General features: G+C 35.5%; 1 protein-coding gene across 1 annotated transcript; it reads right to left on the bottom strand.

The window, feature by feature from the left end:
• Positions 1-2,992: 2,992 nt before the first annotated feature.
• On the bottom strand, positions 2,993-3,898 carry LOC118581133 (olfactory receptor 4C46-like). Its single transcript, XM_036183086.1, has one exon. The coding sequence runs from the start codon at positions 3,896-3,898 to the stop codon at positions 2,993-2,995; it is 906 nt and encodes a 301-aa protein (XP_036038979.1).
• Between the last annotated feature and the right edge of the window lie 13,787 nt (positions 3,899-17,685).

Here is a 17,685-nt window from a genome sequence, read left to right as displayed (position 1 = left end):
AATATTGGTTTGTCTGAATGTTTCATATATACGTGATATTGGTCTCTTGTCATATGTATTGTTTGCAACTATTTTTCTCATTATGCCCATTGCTTTCTTCACTCTGTTAACTTTTTCCTTTCGTGTATGAGAGAGGTTTTGTATTGTTAGTTTAATGAAATTGGTGATCAGTATCACCAAGATATTGCTCAATGTAGGCCTAAAGCTTAAAGACTCAGTATTTAAGCCTTGAAGTCTTTTATTTATTTATTTTTTTTACATTTGAGTTTCTTTCTGTTCATGATAGAAAACGGTGCTCGGTTTCATTCTTCTTCATGTGGATAGTCACTGTCCCGTCATTTATTATATTACGTGTTCTTAACTCCTTTGTAAAGCATCAGTAAACTATACACTTGAATTCATTTTTGGAATTTCATTTTCATCTACTTTATGCTTTTACATACATGTAAATGCTATTAACATGTCATTTTGATCATATAGCTTTGTAAGTTATGCTGAAATTCAGGAGAGTGGTGCCTCCAGATATTATTTTTGCTTAAAATTGCTTTGACTATCTGTGATCTTTTATAATTCCATAAATATTTTAGGATGTTTTCTTTTTATATGAAATTGATATTGGCATTTTAATAGTAATTGTGTTAAATCTCTAGATTACATTGTAAAATGTGCATATTTTGATTATATTTATTCTTCTACTATATGAACATATAATATTGTTGCATTTGTGTATGATATCATCTTTGAAACCCAACAATGTTTTACAATTTTCAGTATACACATATTCCTATCTTTTATCTTTCCAATTAAATGTACTCCTAAACATTTAATTTTCTACGCTATTATAAATAGAATTAAAATTTTTATTTTTGAAATATTTATTTTTTAGCAGAAATTTTTGATGTAATGATTTTGAAATCACATTAAGTTTATTGGTTATAAGTTTTTTGTTGTTTGTTTTTGTGTGGAATCATTAGGGTTCTCAATTTTCAAGATCATCAGCAAACAGGTAACTTGATTTTTTTCCAGTTTAGATGACTTTTATTTCTTATTTTGCCTGATTCCTTTCATTAGGATGTTGAACAGAAGTGGGGAAAGTTAGCATCCTTATTTTGCTCCTAAATTTAGAGGAAAAACAACATTTACTGTTGTATATGATATTAACTTTTGGATTGTCATACATAGCCTCTGTGGTCTAATCCCTGCATACCTTATATTTTTTTCCAGGATACTTTAGAAGAAGATAGAAATCAAGATCCAGGAAGTTCAATGGGCACTTAACAGAATCATTCCAAACAACATATACCAACACATACTATAGTCAAGTGGTCAAAAGCTGATTTAAAAAAAATAATGAATGTGTCTGAAGAAAAACAACTTGTTGAATACAAGGAACTCATCATTAGGTGACTAGCGGTGTTGAAACATACACTTTGCAAATACACTGTGCTTGATACAGTCCTTAATCTCCAAAACTTTGTTGCTAAATGAATGAGGGACAAAGAGGAAAAATAATTTTTTATTCTGATATGGTTTTGATTATAGGTTAAGCCACATATTTTTATAGTTTTTTATAATAAGATTTGCCAAAAATCAGAATAATTAACAGAATGGAAATCATAACCAAATATCTCAGAATCACAGGATAATGATATTTTTCTGAGGACAGAGAAAATTTCAAGGCAAATAATTTTCTCATATGCTGAGGATCTATTTCAATTTTGTTTTTAGTTTTCAATCTAACCAAATTATTGTTTCTCTAAGTAGTCTAACTAGAATTATCCCAATGTTTTTAATATTGAAAAGGTAAGAAAAAGCCAGATGGTGGTGCCACATGTCTTTAATCCCAGTACTCGGGAGGCAGAGCCAGGCAGATTTCTGTGAGTTCAAGGCCAACCTGGGCTACAGAGTGAGTTCCAGGAAAGGCACAAAGATACACAGAGAAACCCTGTCTTGAAAAACAAAAACAAAAGTAAGAAAAAATTCTCTTGCTTATATTATTTTGTCTCTAAATGTTGTAGAATTAGTCTTCTCTAATATTTCCATTCAATTATTCCCTATTTTTTATGCATTAGACATTGTACTATTTTGTAGAAGTTGTATTTGCAAGTACTTTATAGAACATAATTGTATAACTAATATATAGAAATTTCTGCTAGATATATAGTATTCTTTTCTTGTGAAGCAACAGTCTTTTTGGATGGAGTATCAGTGTAATGTAGGTGACAGGAATAATAGAAAACATTTATAAAGTTTCCAAGGAATTTTAAAAAGATGATGCTTGTAAATTTCATATTTAGTTATTAGATATTAGCCCATTGGTGTTATATCCCATACTAGTTAGATACTAGAAAGGTCAGGAAGATTAACAGCCATCTATTATTATTTATAAAAAAAAGTAGAGATAGTAATGAAAAATTATCAGGTCTAATATATATATATATATATATATATATATATATATATATATATATATATATATATATATCATCCCAGTCTCTTAGTACAAAATGGTAAGTAGTATATTTCTCTGACCTGCTTATCATTATTCTGTGATGGAGCATCATCGCAATTAAGAGTACGGCCTGTAAAAATCAGTCACACTTTGTTTAATGGATCATCAATATATATTTTGATACCTTTTTTTTCTGTCTTGCCCCTCATCTGTAAAATGGAGACAGTACAAAATTTTGTAGAGATTATTCTTCAATATTACTACATTTTGTTATTCTTTGTATAAAAAAAATCCTATCAACACTTGTGAAACTGATTTCTAATCTGAGAGAATTTGGAATAAGTCCTGGGTTAATTTTTTGCACATTTCTTAGACTCATTTTTAACTCCAAGGCAGAATATATGAATTATAATATATTTTTTATTTTATCCATAAACTTTTTTTGTTGATTTCAAATGCAATGCCATTCTGATTATTCTCTTTTTGACAGTTGCCTCAAATGCTGAACTTTAGAAATATTTACTTGATGAAAATAGCTTTTCATCTCCACAATTTCCTAATGGCATCTTTCATCTGAGCATTTCTCAAGGTATAGATTAAAGGATTTAACAAGGGAGTTATCATGGTATAGAACACAGCAACTGCTTTATCAATAGATAAAGTTGCCGAAGGTCTCATGTACACAAAAATGCAGGGCACAAAAAACAGGACAACTACTGTTATGTGAGAGACACAGGTTGAGAGGGCTTTGCGCCTTCCCTCTGCACTGTGGTTTCTTAGTGAACGAAGGATGACCACATAGGAGACCAATAGAAGGAGGAAGTTCAGCAGACAAATGAAACCACTATTGGCAGCAACAAAGAGCCCCAGGATGTGGGTATCTGTGCAGGCCAGATTGAGCAAAGGGTTCAGATCACACATAAAGTGATCTATGACATTAGGGCCACAGAATGGCAATCCAAAGATGAAAAGGATCTGTATGGTTGCATGAAGAAAACCTCCTACCCATACCACTGCTACCAGCAGGCCACATACCCTTCTGCTCATGATGGTTGTGTAGTGTAAGGGCTTGCAGATGGCCACATAGCGGTCATAGGCCATCACAGTAAGCAGGATGCCTTCAGCACCTCCAAAGAAATGCTCTCCAAAGACTTGGGTCATGCATCCATTGAAGAGAATGGTCTTCTTTTCACGCAGTGAGTCTATTATCAATTTAGGAGTATTGACAGAAGAATAACAGGCATCAATGAAAGAGAGATAGGCTAAGAAAAAGTACATAGGTGATCCCAGTGATGGACTGGCAGTGATAGTGACCACAATGAGCACATTGCCTACCATGGAGATGATGTAGATGACAACAAATACAGCAAACACAATTTTCTGCATGCTCGGGTTTCTGGTGAGTCCCAGGAGAACAAACTCTGTCACGTTGTTCCTAATTTCCATGTAGTTTGTGTGTTATTCAATTATATTACCTGAAAAAATATTGTATACTTGGTCATGAAAACAAGTAACAAATGCTTCAATTGTACTGAGGTATGAGATTTTTTTAAAGCATTTTTTTCTTGAGAGGGAAGTAAATGTTCTGAGATCTTGAAGATTTCTCGAATTGTTTTCTATTCCTTCTGTCAGTGTAAGAAGTCATTTGTACACACTTCATTATTTGGGATGGCTAAGAGTGTAGTTTGAAATAGTTGATTAGGTACATAGAATCAGTTAAAATTGCAATGGGAGACCTATGAGGTCCACAGAGGAAAAGGTATGGAATTTGCTCTTTATAGTTTTTTTTTTTTAAATAATATTTTATTAGTTCTTTAAGAATTTTTTTACAGTGTATTTGTATCATATTCACTCATCCAATCTCTTTCCAGATCCCCTCTTCTTTGCACACCCAACTTTGTCTCCTTTAAAAACACCTTTCAATACTCTTTATTCTAGGAAAGGAAAATAGGGCCAGATTACTGAGAATAGGAACAGGTGGATCAAGATGCAAGTGGGAATGTTGGGATAGTCTTCTTTCTCTTGGATGAACTGATGTGAAATTCAGTGGGGAGGGTATTTAAAACACTTGACATAAGGGTAAGTAGGCATTGGTGATGAGAATGTGAAACAGTTCATAATATTTATTGTTTAAATCCAGTTAACCTAATCATTGTTAAAATATATACCTTTCAAGAAATAATTTCTCTGAGAAGGGCACTGTAGCAAAGGTTTTGCACTTATGGCTTCATTCATCACTTGTAACAATTCATATGGTTGATTGCATTTCATGTAGTTTGCAGATGAGGCAATGATTTCAGAGACTAATTACAGTACGAACACAATAACAATCATTATCTATGAATTTTAGAAATGAAAGGCTATGATAACAATAGTGATCTGAATTCAATCTTTTTGAATGGCACTGTTTCAAACACTTTACAAACATTCACTATTGAAATCAAATAGATAATAATATAATTTTTGTATTTAATTTTACATATTAGGTAATAAATACATAAAGCAACTAAGTGTCAGGTCTGAAAGCAAGCAACTAACAAAATTCGTAGACCAATTAGGTGATATTATACTAGTTAATAATTTTTCCTCTAAATTCTAAACTTAGGTTCTTTATCATAAACAAATAATCCTGAGCAAGTAATTTCCTTTTAATATAGCCAGAATACCTGTAGTCATTTATTATTCTATACAGGACATAGGTTCACGGAGAAATTTTATTACCATGCATGTACACACACATGAATGCTAATAATGACATCTTTGAATTCCCAAATATTTGGAAAATGTGGGCTCTGTTATATTTGTCTCTCTGAAACCCTATTTTTCCCTCCTCAAAATCCCTTCCAAACTGTTGTCTTCTGATTCTTTGGTAAAATGTTTAATAATTTTTGCACAGTACCCAAGTATACTGGATTTAGAATTGTAAGTATATTTGCTACAGTCTTGATTTTTCCTAAGAAATATTTTGTGGTATCTTTCATCCTGCCTTTTACAAAGTAAAAATATCAACACAACCTTAAAAATTGTTAGAGGAATTAATAGAATATATATGAGAATACATAACATAGTGCTATTGACACATATGAAATTTTTGTTTATTTTTATGAGCTGTCTATTCCTAAAATATGAAGAATCAGCAATAGGAGCTAAAGAGTTAATGGATTCAGGAAGCATCATCTTCACAATTGCTTTCACAGAAGGCACAGAAACCCATCTGCAACAGCGAATCCCTGGAAGGGTTGCCTGTGTTTATTCCTAAAACTTGGCTATTCAGTATATTTACTATTCACATTTATAACTTTTGTGTGTATGAAGTATATTTAAATGTTTTCTTACTTCCCATGATTAGTCTTGATTAACAGGGAAATATTTCATGGCAAATAAAACATGCCAGGAAGCTGCATCCTACAAATTACTTAATCTTGCTAAGCACCAAATTTTTATCTGCAAAACTAGGTTAATAATATTTGTCAACCATCTTTTGAAGAACTGGATGAAAATGGAAGGTTCTATTTAAAGGGTTGAAACATGATGTTTACTGTGTGAAAAGTGGAAAGGTTTAATAAGATCAACACAATTGAAACACTTACCTTAGTCATTTTAGTAGTTGGATGGTGATCCTAATTCTGTTTAGGGACCTTGGGAACAAATACCATCTGAAATCAAACTCTGTTTGGAATTTGTAAGTTTCGTTGTTAGAGATGTCACATGGTTGAGAAAGAATCTATTCAGAAAATTCAATGTTAAATAAATAGTTATTAAGAAATCATATACATTAAACATGTTAATTTTTGTAGATCAGTTATAAGAAGTGAATCTGTGTAATACAAAGTAAAATATTCTTAAAAATAAAAATTACTCCATCTAGCCTAGTCATTAAAACATTTTAATACAAATCCAGACTTTGAATCAGAATGAATTTACTTGTAATACATAAAGGACTGTTGCATATGGCTCTGGTTCTCTTAAGTAGGAAACCAAAGTCTACAGGATGCATAGGTTTTGTATGAGCCACCTCATTCCTGATCAATCTTAAATGGCAACAAAACACTTCCACTTTACACTGCACAGATAGTTACAAAGGTTCCAGAAAGGTACAGGGACATTGTTATTTCTCTCCCAGGAATTAATTATCTCTTTTGATGGAAAGGTTTTATTTATTGTTTTTCTAAAATTATGTATTCTGGAGAGACATGTTCAAGGAGGAACCTATTCTTGAATGGGGACTTAATATTCCCTACATAGAACCTAAGTCTTCAATGAACCCACATTATTAAGAAAGTGGATGCCATGTGAATAACAAAGGGCCATAAATACAGTGTGTGGATTTGTAATGTATTTTTTCTGTTAACTTATATTGAGAGAATTGTTCTGTTTTCAATATTATATCTTTTCTGAAAACTCACTACTGCTTTCTTGAGATCTAGAAAGGTGAGAGCATAAATAGTTGTTTGATGGACATTGAACAACCATGTCTTCAAATTTGCCAGCCCTTTCCCATATCTCCAATAGTATATTCTGCATATTAACCCTCTGCTAGATGTATAACTGGTAAAGACATTTTCCTATTCTGTGGATTGCCTCTTCACTCAAATGATGGTATCCTTGGCTGTCAAAAAGATTTTAGTTTCATGTGTTCCCTTCTATCAATTGTTGGTCTTCATGCTTGTGTTACTGGGGTCCTGTAAGACACTTCCTTATTGTATTTATAAGTTCAAGCATATTCCCTACTTTATCCTCTACAAAAGTCTTATGTCAAGGTCCTTAATCCATTTGGAGTTGAGTTTTGTTCAGGATGAGAGAAGAGGACATAATTTTATTTTTGTATATGTAGCTATCAAGTTTGACTAGCACCATTTATTCAAGATGCTATCTTTATAATGCTGGCATCTTTATAAAAAAACAACAACAGGTGGCTGTAGGAATGTGGGTTTATATAAAGGCCCTTAATTCTACTTCATTGATCAATGAGCTTATTTTTATGCCACTATCATATAGTTTTTATGACTATAGTTCTGTAATATAACTTGAGATGGTTATACCTTCAGCAACTTTTCTGCTGTTCAGGGCTATTTTGATTTTCTTGTGTCATTTGTATTTCCATATTAAATTTAAGATTGTATTTTCAAATTCTCCAAAGAACAATATTGAAATTTTAAAATTTATTTTATTTCTTTTCTTTTTTCTTTTATTGAAAATAGTTTTTTTATCATAAAGTATAAATGGCCAACACAAAATGAACTCAATACTATTCTTAGGGTTTTTTGTCCCATAATGTTTTGTCAGAGCATTTTTTTTTTATCTTACAGGTCCTTTGAGTATATAGTATAGCTTTTGATTTTGGGTTTTTATGTGTTTCCTGTTATTGGATTTTTAAAATGGGGATTGTGTTGAATCCAAAGTGCTTTAAATTTTCATTGGATTTAAAGTCCAATGAAAGTCCTTCAAAGTCCATTCAAAGTCCTTCACTTTGTTGGTTAGATTCACTTTAAGTGTTCTGTATTTTTTTGAGACAATTGTAAATTGTGTTATTTCTTTAATATTTTCCTTGACATGCTTGTCATTTATATATAGTAAAGCTACTGATTTTTCTGTGTTGAGTTTATATTCTGATACTTTGATGAGTGTATTAATCAGCTGTAAGAGTTTTCTGGTGGAGTCTTTTATTTATAGAAATACATCATCTGCAACTAAGTATGCTTTGGACTCTTCATTTCCTATTTTTAGCTCCTTTACTTTCCTATTGCTCTAGTTAAGACATCAACTATTATGTTGAACAGGGTGAGGGAGAGTGGACACATTTGTCTTATTCTTGATTTTAGTGAAAATGTTTTGTGGTTTTTTTTTCTTCTGTTTAGAATCATACTGGCTGGGGTCTTTCTAATTGCCTTTATTATGTTGATATAGGTCTACTGTTTCCCAGAAATTATGACTCAAATGGACCAAACAGATATCAACAGAACATTTCACCCAAGCAGAAAAAAATATACCTTTTTCTCAGTGCCTCATGGAACCTTCTCCAATGTCGACCATATTCTAGGTCACAGAGCAAGTCTCAACAGATAAAAGAAAACTGAAGTAACCCCCTGTATCCTATAAAACCACCATGAGTGAAAGTTGGATTTCAAAAACAATAGAAACAACAGAAAGCTTACAAACTCATGGAAACTGAACAACTCTCTATTTAATTGCCAATGGGCCAAGGAAGAAATAAGAAATTAAAGACTTCCTAGAATTCAAGGAAAATGAATGTACAACATACCCAAACTTATGGGACACTATGAAAGCAGTGCTAAGAGGAAAGTTCATAACACTAAGTGCCTGCATGAAGAAATTAAAGAATTCTTTCACCAGCAACTTAACAGCACTTCTGAAAGCTCTAGAAGAAAAAGAAGCAGACATACCTAAGAGTAATAGATGGCAAGAAATAATCAAACCAAGTGCTGAAATCAATAAAATAGAAACAAAGAGAATAATACAAAAAAATCAATGAAACAAATAGTTGGTTCTTTGAGAAAATAGACAAGATGGACAAACCTTTATCCAAATTAGCTAAAACATAGAGAGAATTTCCAAATTAACAAAATCAGAAATGAAATGGGGAATATAACAATAGACTCTGAGGAAATCCAGAGAATCATTAGGTTATACTTCAATAACCTGTACTCCACAAAATTGGAAATTCTCAAAGAAATGGACAAATTTCTTGATAGATACCCTTACCAAAGTTAAATCAAGAAGACATAAACAATTTAAATAGACCAATAACCCCTAAGGAAACAAAAATAGCCATTAAAAGTCTCCCAACCAAACAAAGCACAGAGATAGTTAATTTTAATGCAGAATTCTATCAGACTTTCTCTTCTTTTCTTTGGTTTTTTAAGACAGAGCTTTTCTGTGTAGCTTTGTGCCTTTTCTGGAACTCACTCTTTAGCCCAGGCTGGCCTCAAACTCACAGAGATCTGCCTGCCTCTGCCTTCCGAGTGCTAGGATTAAAGGCATGCACTACCACTGCCCAGCAAATTACTTATTTTTATGTGCATTGGTGTTTTGGCATGGGTGTCCAGGCCCCTGGAACTGGAGTTACAGACAGTTGTGAGCTGCCATGTGGGTGCTGGGAATTGAACCCAGGTCTTCTGGAACAGCAGTCAGTGCTCTTACTTCTGAACCATCTTTCTAGCCCCTCTATCAGTCTTTCAAAGAAAAGGTAATTCCAATCCTCAAATTATGCCACAAACTAGAAACAAGAAGAACATTGCCAATTCATTGTATGAGGCCATAGTTACACTGATACCCATACCACACAAAGATACAACAAAGAAAGAGAATTACAGACCAATTTTCCTCATGAACATTGATTCAAAATACTCAATAAAATACTGGCAAATTGAATGCAGGAAAACATAAAAAAGATCATCCACCATATCATGATCAAATGGGCTTTAGCCCAGAGATGCAAGGATGGTTCAACATATGAAAATCTGTCAGTGTACCCTACCATATAAACAAGCTGAAAGAAGAAAACTACATGATCATCTCACTAGATGCTGAAAAAGTCTTTGACAAAATCCAGCATCTTTTCTTGATAAAAGTCTTGGAGAGATCAGGGATATAAGGGACATACCTAAATATAATGAAAGCAATATACAGCAAGCTGATGGTCAACATCATATTAAGTGGAGGGAAACTCAAAGCAATTCCACTAAAATCAGGAACAAGACAAGGCTATGCACTCTCTCCATATCTATTCAATATAGTACTTGATGTTCTAGCCAGAGCAGTAAGACAACGTAAGGAGATCAAGGAGATACAAATTGGAAATGAAGACATCAAAGTATCATTATTTGCAGATGATATGATAGTGTACATAAGTGACCCCAAGGATTCTACCAGGAAACTCCTACAGCCAAAAAACACCTTCAGTCAAGTTGCTGGATACAAATTTACTTAAAAAAAAAAATCAGTAGCTCTCCTATATATGAAGGATAACTGGGATGAGAATAAAATCAAGGAACCAAAACCCTTCACAATAGCCACAAACAATATAAAATATCTTGGGGTAACTGTAATCAAGTGAAAGACCTGCATGACAAGAATTTCAAGTCTTTGAAGAAAATAATTGGAGAAGATACCAGAAGATGCAAAGATCTCACATGCTCATGGACCAGTAGGATTAACATAGTAAAACTGGCTATTTTACAAAAAGCACTCTACAATTTCAATGAAATTCCCATAAAAAATTCCAACACAATTCTTTACAGACATTTAAAGAACAATACTCATCTTCACATGGAAAAACAAAACAAAACAAAAAAAAACAGCTAAAACAATCTTGTACAATAAAAGAACTGATGGAGGTATACCATCCTTGATTTCAATGTCTACTACAGAGATATAGTAATAAAAACCACATGGTATGGGCATAAAAACAGACAGGTGGCTCAATAGAATTGAGTAAAAACACAGAATGAATCCATACACCTATGGACACCTAATTTTTGACAAAGAAGCCAAAATTATACAATGGAAAAAAGAAACTATCTTTAACAAATGGTGTTGGCATAACTGGATGTTGTCATGTAGAAGAATGCAAATAGATTGAAATTTATCATCCTGTATAAAACTCAAGTTCAAGTGGATCAAAGACCTCAATATAAAACCAGATACACTGAACCTGATAGAAGAGAAATTGGGAGTAGCCTTGAACACATTGGCACAGGAGACAACTTCCTGAAAATAGCACAAATAATGCAGGTACTGATAATAAATGGGACCTCATGAAACTGAAAAGCTTCTGTAAGTGAAAGGACACTGTCAATAGGATGAAATGGTATTGTACAGAATGGGAGAAGACCTTCACCAACCTCACATTTGACAGAGGGCTGATATCCAAAATATATAAAGAACTTAAATAACTAAACATCAAAACCACCAATATTCCAATTAAAACATGCAGTGCAGATATAAACAAAAACTTCTCAACAAAGGAATCTCAAATGGATGAGAATCACTTAAAGAAATGTTCATCATCCTTAGCCATCAGGGAAATGCAAATTAAAATGAGTCTGAGATTCCATCTTACACTATCTGAATGGCTAAGATCAAAAACACAAGAACCAGCTCATGTTGGCTAGGATGTAGAGCAAGGAGAATACTTCTCCATTGCTGGTTGGAGTGCAAACTTGTACAGACACTTTGGAAATCAATATGGCTGTTTCTCAAAAAATTGGGAATCAATCTGCCTCAAGACCCAGCTATGCCATTCCTGGGCATATACTCATAGGACCCTCCACCATACCTAAAGGAAACTTGCACAACTATGTTCATAGCAGCTTTATTCATTATAGCCAGAACTTGGAAACAACCTAGATGTTCTCCAACCAAAGAAGGGATAAAGAAAATGTGGTACAATTTCATAATGGAGTATTACTCAGCTGTTAATAACATTGACATTATGAAATTTGATGACAAATGGATGGAACTAGAAAATATCCTGAGTGAGGTATCCCAGATACAGAAAATAAAACATAGTATGTACTCACTTATAAGAGAATTTTAGTAGTAAAGGATAACCGTACTACATTCCACAGACCCAGAGAAGCTAAGTAACAAGGATCCTGTTTCACTGTGAAAAGGAAATAGAATCACTATGAAGGGGAACTAGAATAGACATCACTAGTGGACTAGTAGATTGGGTGGGAGGGCTAGTGGGCAGGGCTATGAATGGGGGGGGCTGAGTATGGGAACAGAAGGGATCACGTGATGGAGCATGGAGAGTACTAGGAGAGACAACTCTAACTGGGGAGCATCTCTGGGATGAGCTAGAAACCTAGTGCAATGGAAATTCCCAGGAATCTATGAGAGTGACCATAGCTAAGACCCCTAGGAATGATAGCTATAAAACCTGAACAGGCCACCTCCTGTAACCAGGAAAGACTTCCAGTTGAGGGATTGGAACCCCAACCTAGCCCCCAAACCATTGCCCTACAATTTGTCCTGCCTACAAGATGTACCAGAGTAAGATGGCACAGAAATTGTAGGGGTGGACAACTAAATGACTGGTCCAGCTTGAGACTCATACCATGAGAGAGAGCCCACCCCTGGCATTGCCAGGAGGGCCAGGACTATGAAGCAAGATAGCCCAGGGATCTAGGATAGAACCAAACATGACTGGCAAAAATAAAAAAAAAAGAAATGATTCTTAGTGATATTTTGCTATACTTGTGGGTTGGTACCTAGCCCAATCATCACCAGAGATGCTTTATCCAGCAATTGATGGAGACATATGCAGAGGCCCACAGCCAATCATTAGGCAGAGCTTAGGGAAACCCATGGAGGAGGGGGAGGAAGGGTTGTACAAACCAGAGGATTCAAAGATACCACAGGAAAACCCACAGAAGCAACTAACTTGGGCCAATAGGAGCTCACAGAGATTGAACTGAAAACCAAGATGCCTGCATGGGAGTGAGGCCCTCTGCATATATGTTACAGTTGTGTATCTTAGTCTTTTTGTGGTACTTCTAATAGTTGGAGCAGGGACTGTTTCTGATTCTTCTACCTGTTTTTATGACCCTTTCCTCCTACTGAGTTGCCTTGTCTAGCCTGAATAGGAGAGGAGGTGCCTAGTTTAACTGCAGTTTGATATACCATGGCTGATTGTTCTTCATGGGAGAAGTCCCTTTTCTGAAGAGAAATGAGGAGGAGTGGATGGGGGATGAAGAGTTATGGTGTGTATGGGTGACTGGGAGAAAAGGAGGGAGGGGAACAATCTAAATAAATATACAAAAAAACCCAGACAAAAATTTCCTGTAGCCTGGTATGGTGGTGAAAGCCTTTAATCCCAGCATTTGGGAGGCAGAGGCAGAGGCTGGTGGATCTTTGTGTTTGAGGCTAGTCTGGTCTACAGAGCAAGTTGCAGGATAGCTAGGGCTACACAGAGAAGCCTTGTCTCAAAAACAACAATAATAAAAACCACAAACAAACAAAAAACAATCAAATAAATAAATAAACAAAAGTAAAGACTTGTGTGAAGCAGAATATCCAATAAAACTGTGTGTGTGTGTGTGTGTGTGTGTGTGTGTGTGTGTGTGTGTGTGTTTGTGTGTGTGTGTTTTAAATTTCCTGGAACTAAATGAAAATGAAAACACAATACAACAAATCCTCTGGGACACATTGAAAGCAGTCCTCTGTGGGAAATTTATAGCTTTAAGTGCCTACATTAAAAATCATGAAAGCACCAATAAATGACCTAATGGTGCAACTCAAAAAGTCAGAAAAACAAGAACACACCACACTTAAACCCACACAACAGCAAGAAATAATAAAAATCAGAATCAAAGTCAATGAAATAAAAACAAAAGAAAACAATACTAAGAATTAATGACTGTAAAGTTGCTTCTCTGAGAAGATAGACAAAATAATCAATTTCTTGTTTCAACTTGTCAGAAGAAAGAAAGGTAGGACCCAAGTTGAAAGGATCAAAATGAACGTGGAACATTACAATAGACATCAAATAAACTCAGATTATTATAAGGGAATATCTAAAAACTGGGACAATGGTGACCCAGAACTTGTGGGAGTGACCAACCAATGACTGGTCTCACTCGAGGTACAAGACACAAGAGAGATCCTGTTCCTGACACTGCCTGGACAGCCAGAACCAGAAGCTGGATGATGGCTCAGAGACCTAGGGTAGAACCAAACATGACTGATAAATACAACAAAAAAGTTAATGAAATGATTCCTAATGATATTCCACTATAGCCAAAGACCAGTGCTTAGCCCAGTCGTCATCAGGGAGGCTCTTTCTAGCACTGAAAGGAGCAAATACAGAGGCCCACAGCTCTGAGAATGCTGCAGAAGAGGGAGATGAAGATCTGTAGGAGCCAGTGTGGTTGAGGACACCAGGAGGACATGGCCCACAGAATCAACAAGGCAGAGCTCATTGGGGCTAACAGACTGAAGCAGCAACTATGGAACCTGCACAGGTCTGTGCTAGGCCCAATGCATACATGTTGTGGTTCTTTAGCTTGACTCCTAACAACAGGAGTAGGGGTGTCTCTGACTCTCTTGCCTGTTTATGGGACCATTTTCCTCCTGCTGGGTTGCCTTGTCCAGGCTTGCTATGCTTATGCCTAGTCTTCTTGAATCTTGTTATGCCATGTTTGGTTGATATCACTGGGAGGTCTGCTCTTTTTTTGAAGGAAGATGGATCTGGGGGAGAGGGGAGGTGGGGATAAAAGGATGAGAGGGAGAGGAGGCTGAGGTTGGATGTTTTGTATGAGACAAGAATAAAGATAATGAAACACCACAAAAAACCTGTACTTCATTAAGTAGGAAAACATAAAAAAAAAGGATGAATTTCTAGATCCAGCCAAACCACCAAAACCAAACCAAGAAGAAATTTATAAACTAATCAGTCCCACAACAAATGAGGATATGGAAATTGTAATAAAAAGATTTACAACTAAAAAAATTCCAGGGACAGATGAGTTCACAGCAGAATTATATCTTCATAAAAGATCTATAGTCAATCTTAAACTATGTTTAAAAGTAACACTCCCAAACTTCTTCTAATTAAGCCAGTATCACTTTATTTTTTTTTGACACAGGGTTTCTCTGTGTAGCTTTGCTCATTTCCTGGAACTCACTTTGTAGCCCAGGCTGGCCTCGAACTCACAGAGATCCGGCTGGCTTTGCCTCCCTAGTGCTGAGATTAAAGGCATGTGCCACCGCCTGGCTCAGTATCACTTTAATAAGAAAATCAGGTAATATGAAAGCAAGCAACAGCAAGAGAAAACTAAAGGCTAGGGTCCCTGATGATTATTTTCAAATGGCAGTGGGACATGGTGGGACAGAAAATCCTCTGTTTACAACAGAGAGTTCTTAAAAGAAGAAAAAAAAAGATGAGAAATATCTCAAAAATATTCATTGTCTCTAGCAATTAAGGAAATGCAAATCAAAGCAACTTTGAGATTTTTTTATCTTACCCCAGTCAGATTGACAAATGTCAACAATGCAACTGACAACAAACGTAGGAAGAAGTGTGAGAAAAGGGAATTGCAAAGTTGTATAACCCCTATGGTAATCAGTCTGGAGAATTATCAAAAAGCTAAAAATCAATTTACCATATGGTCCAGGTATGCCACTCCTTGGCAAACACTTAAAGGACTCAGCATCCTACTCAACAGGTACTTGCTCAGTCATGCTCATTGTTTCTCTATTCACAATATGTAGGAAATGGAAATAGCCTTTTTGTTCTTCAACTGATGAATGGATAACAAAATGTGGTAATTCAAGAAAAATGAAAATTTCAGGTAAATGTATGGAACTAGAAAAGATCATGTTGAATGATGAAACCCAGACCCTGAATGGAAAAACATCATATGATCTTTCACATTGGAGGCTCCTAGCTCCACATCTTCAGAAATGAGTGTATATTATGGAGTAACTTTGGAACCCAGGAAATCAAAAGGGATCATTGTTGGAGTGGGGCATTTGTGAGCAATAGAGAGGGGAATAGCAGGGTATAAGAGATCTGACCTGGGAAATCAGAAAAAAGGAAATAAAAAAACGAATTAGGGAGGAGGAATATAAATATAGAAAAGGAGATGCCATGATAGAGGGAGACATCCTGCAGATAGGGAGATACCAGATGCTAGGGAAATCCCCAGGAATCCACAAGGATGACCCTTTATAGGATCTTGGAAGACAGGTGCTGAGAACACCAGTGAGTAGAGCAGTGTGGAGGCCCAGCTTAAGTGGTATCAGAGGGGAACAACACTCACTTCTGGGCTAGAGATCATTCTTGTGATATTTTGGCAAAGAAATTGCTCCCCCCCATCCTAAGAATCTACTAAATTGAAAAGTTTGGATTGATTTCATTGGCAAAGGAGATTTCAAGACAGCCTAGTATTGACTTTCTTGTGGTTATTATCACTCTTCCACAGATATACAATGAAAAAGAGCAGGCAGGGAAAATAAATATAAAATGTACAATTGGGGAGAAAAAGGACACCAGGGAAAGTAATGTTGGGGCCAAGTCTTGTGCTCAAAGAGATGAGAAGTTTAAAGTAGGCCGGCTGCTAAGTGGGATAAAAGGAGTGATGCCCTTAGGGCAAGATCTTACCCAGCAAATTTCCCAACTTATAAAGAGGAAATGCCTAAGAAATCTGCTTTTAAAGCAAAGGACGATTTATTCAATTATAGAAAGCATCAAAAAAAAAATCAAAGCTTACACAAATGTGATTCAAGAAGGGGGCCAGATTCTATCCCAAGTAGGCAGCAGAACTTGGTAGCATAGGCCACAGAGTTCTGGCTTTGGAGTATTGAAGGATAAGTTTCCTTGGTCATGATATCTCCTCACAGAAATAGAAAGGTAACTAAGACAGCCACTTCTTCAGGCTCCTGAGCAGTGCTTTGGCAGAAAACAGCTGTGGTTGTTGTGTAGTTTCCACAAGGCATCCATGAATCTTACTATGGTCAGTGCTAGTAGTATATGGTAATTGGCTGGCTGCTTGACTTGCAGTCCTTTGCTTATATCAAGCATGGCTCCAGGGAAGAATTTAGTATCTGTTAATTAGAGAATCAAATTACCCCATACTCCCAACATATTTGCTTATTCATTGAACACACACAAATGGAATGGATACAATGAAGATTTATAATTAACACTGTAGTCATTTTAAGAGTGTTTAATGGTGTTTGAATAATGTTTTATACCCATCCAAGATATTAGGGAGGAGTTATTTCTAATATCTCTCAAAACCACAACTGTCCCATGAGGCTTTCTTTACCCAGCTAATGTGGTGGTATGTCCATGGGGATGTTGGACTATGATTGTTCATTTCTTTTTTGGTATTGGGGATTGAACCCAGAGTCTAAAACTGCCAGATCATCTTTACCACTGATCTAACACCCTTAGCCTTCATTGAGACAGGTCAGTTTTCATTTTGTAGTCTCCCTTCCTCAGCCTACTGAGAAGCTGGGATGTAGATATGCACAACAGTTCTTATTCTGAGTTTTCTAGTCCTCAGATCAGCTCAGTCCTTAACAATAGGACTCTTCCCAATTGCCACACTCTGAATGTCTGATGAGTGACATTTTGCATTACTTCCCAAAAGCTAGCTTGTCATGTAGGAGGAATCACTTTTATACAAAAGATTTGAACTAAACTTAAAGTTTGTAGGGACTGTGGCTTTTTCCTGCAGTTAGAATCATTCATCTGCTGCTGC

Source organism: Onychomys torridus, chromosome 4 (genome assembly GCF_903995425.1).
Source record: "Onychomys torridus chromosome 4, mOncTor1.1, whole genome shotgun sequence".
Lineage (NCBI taxonomy): Eukaryota > Metazoa > Chordata > Mammalia > Rodentia > Cricetidae > Onychomys > Onychomys torridus.
This window is presented reverse-complemented; position numbering and strand designations above follow the sequence as displayed.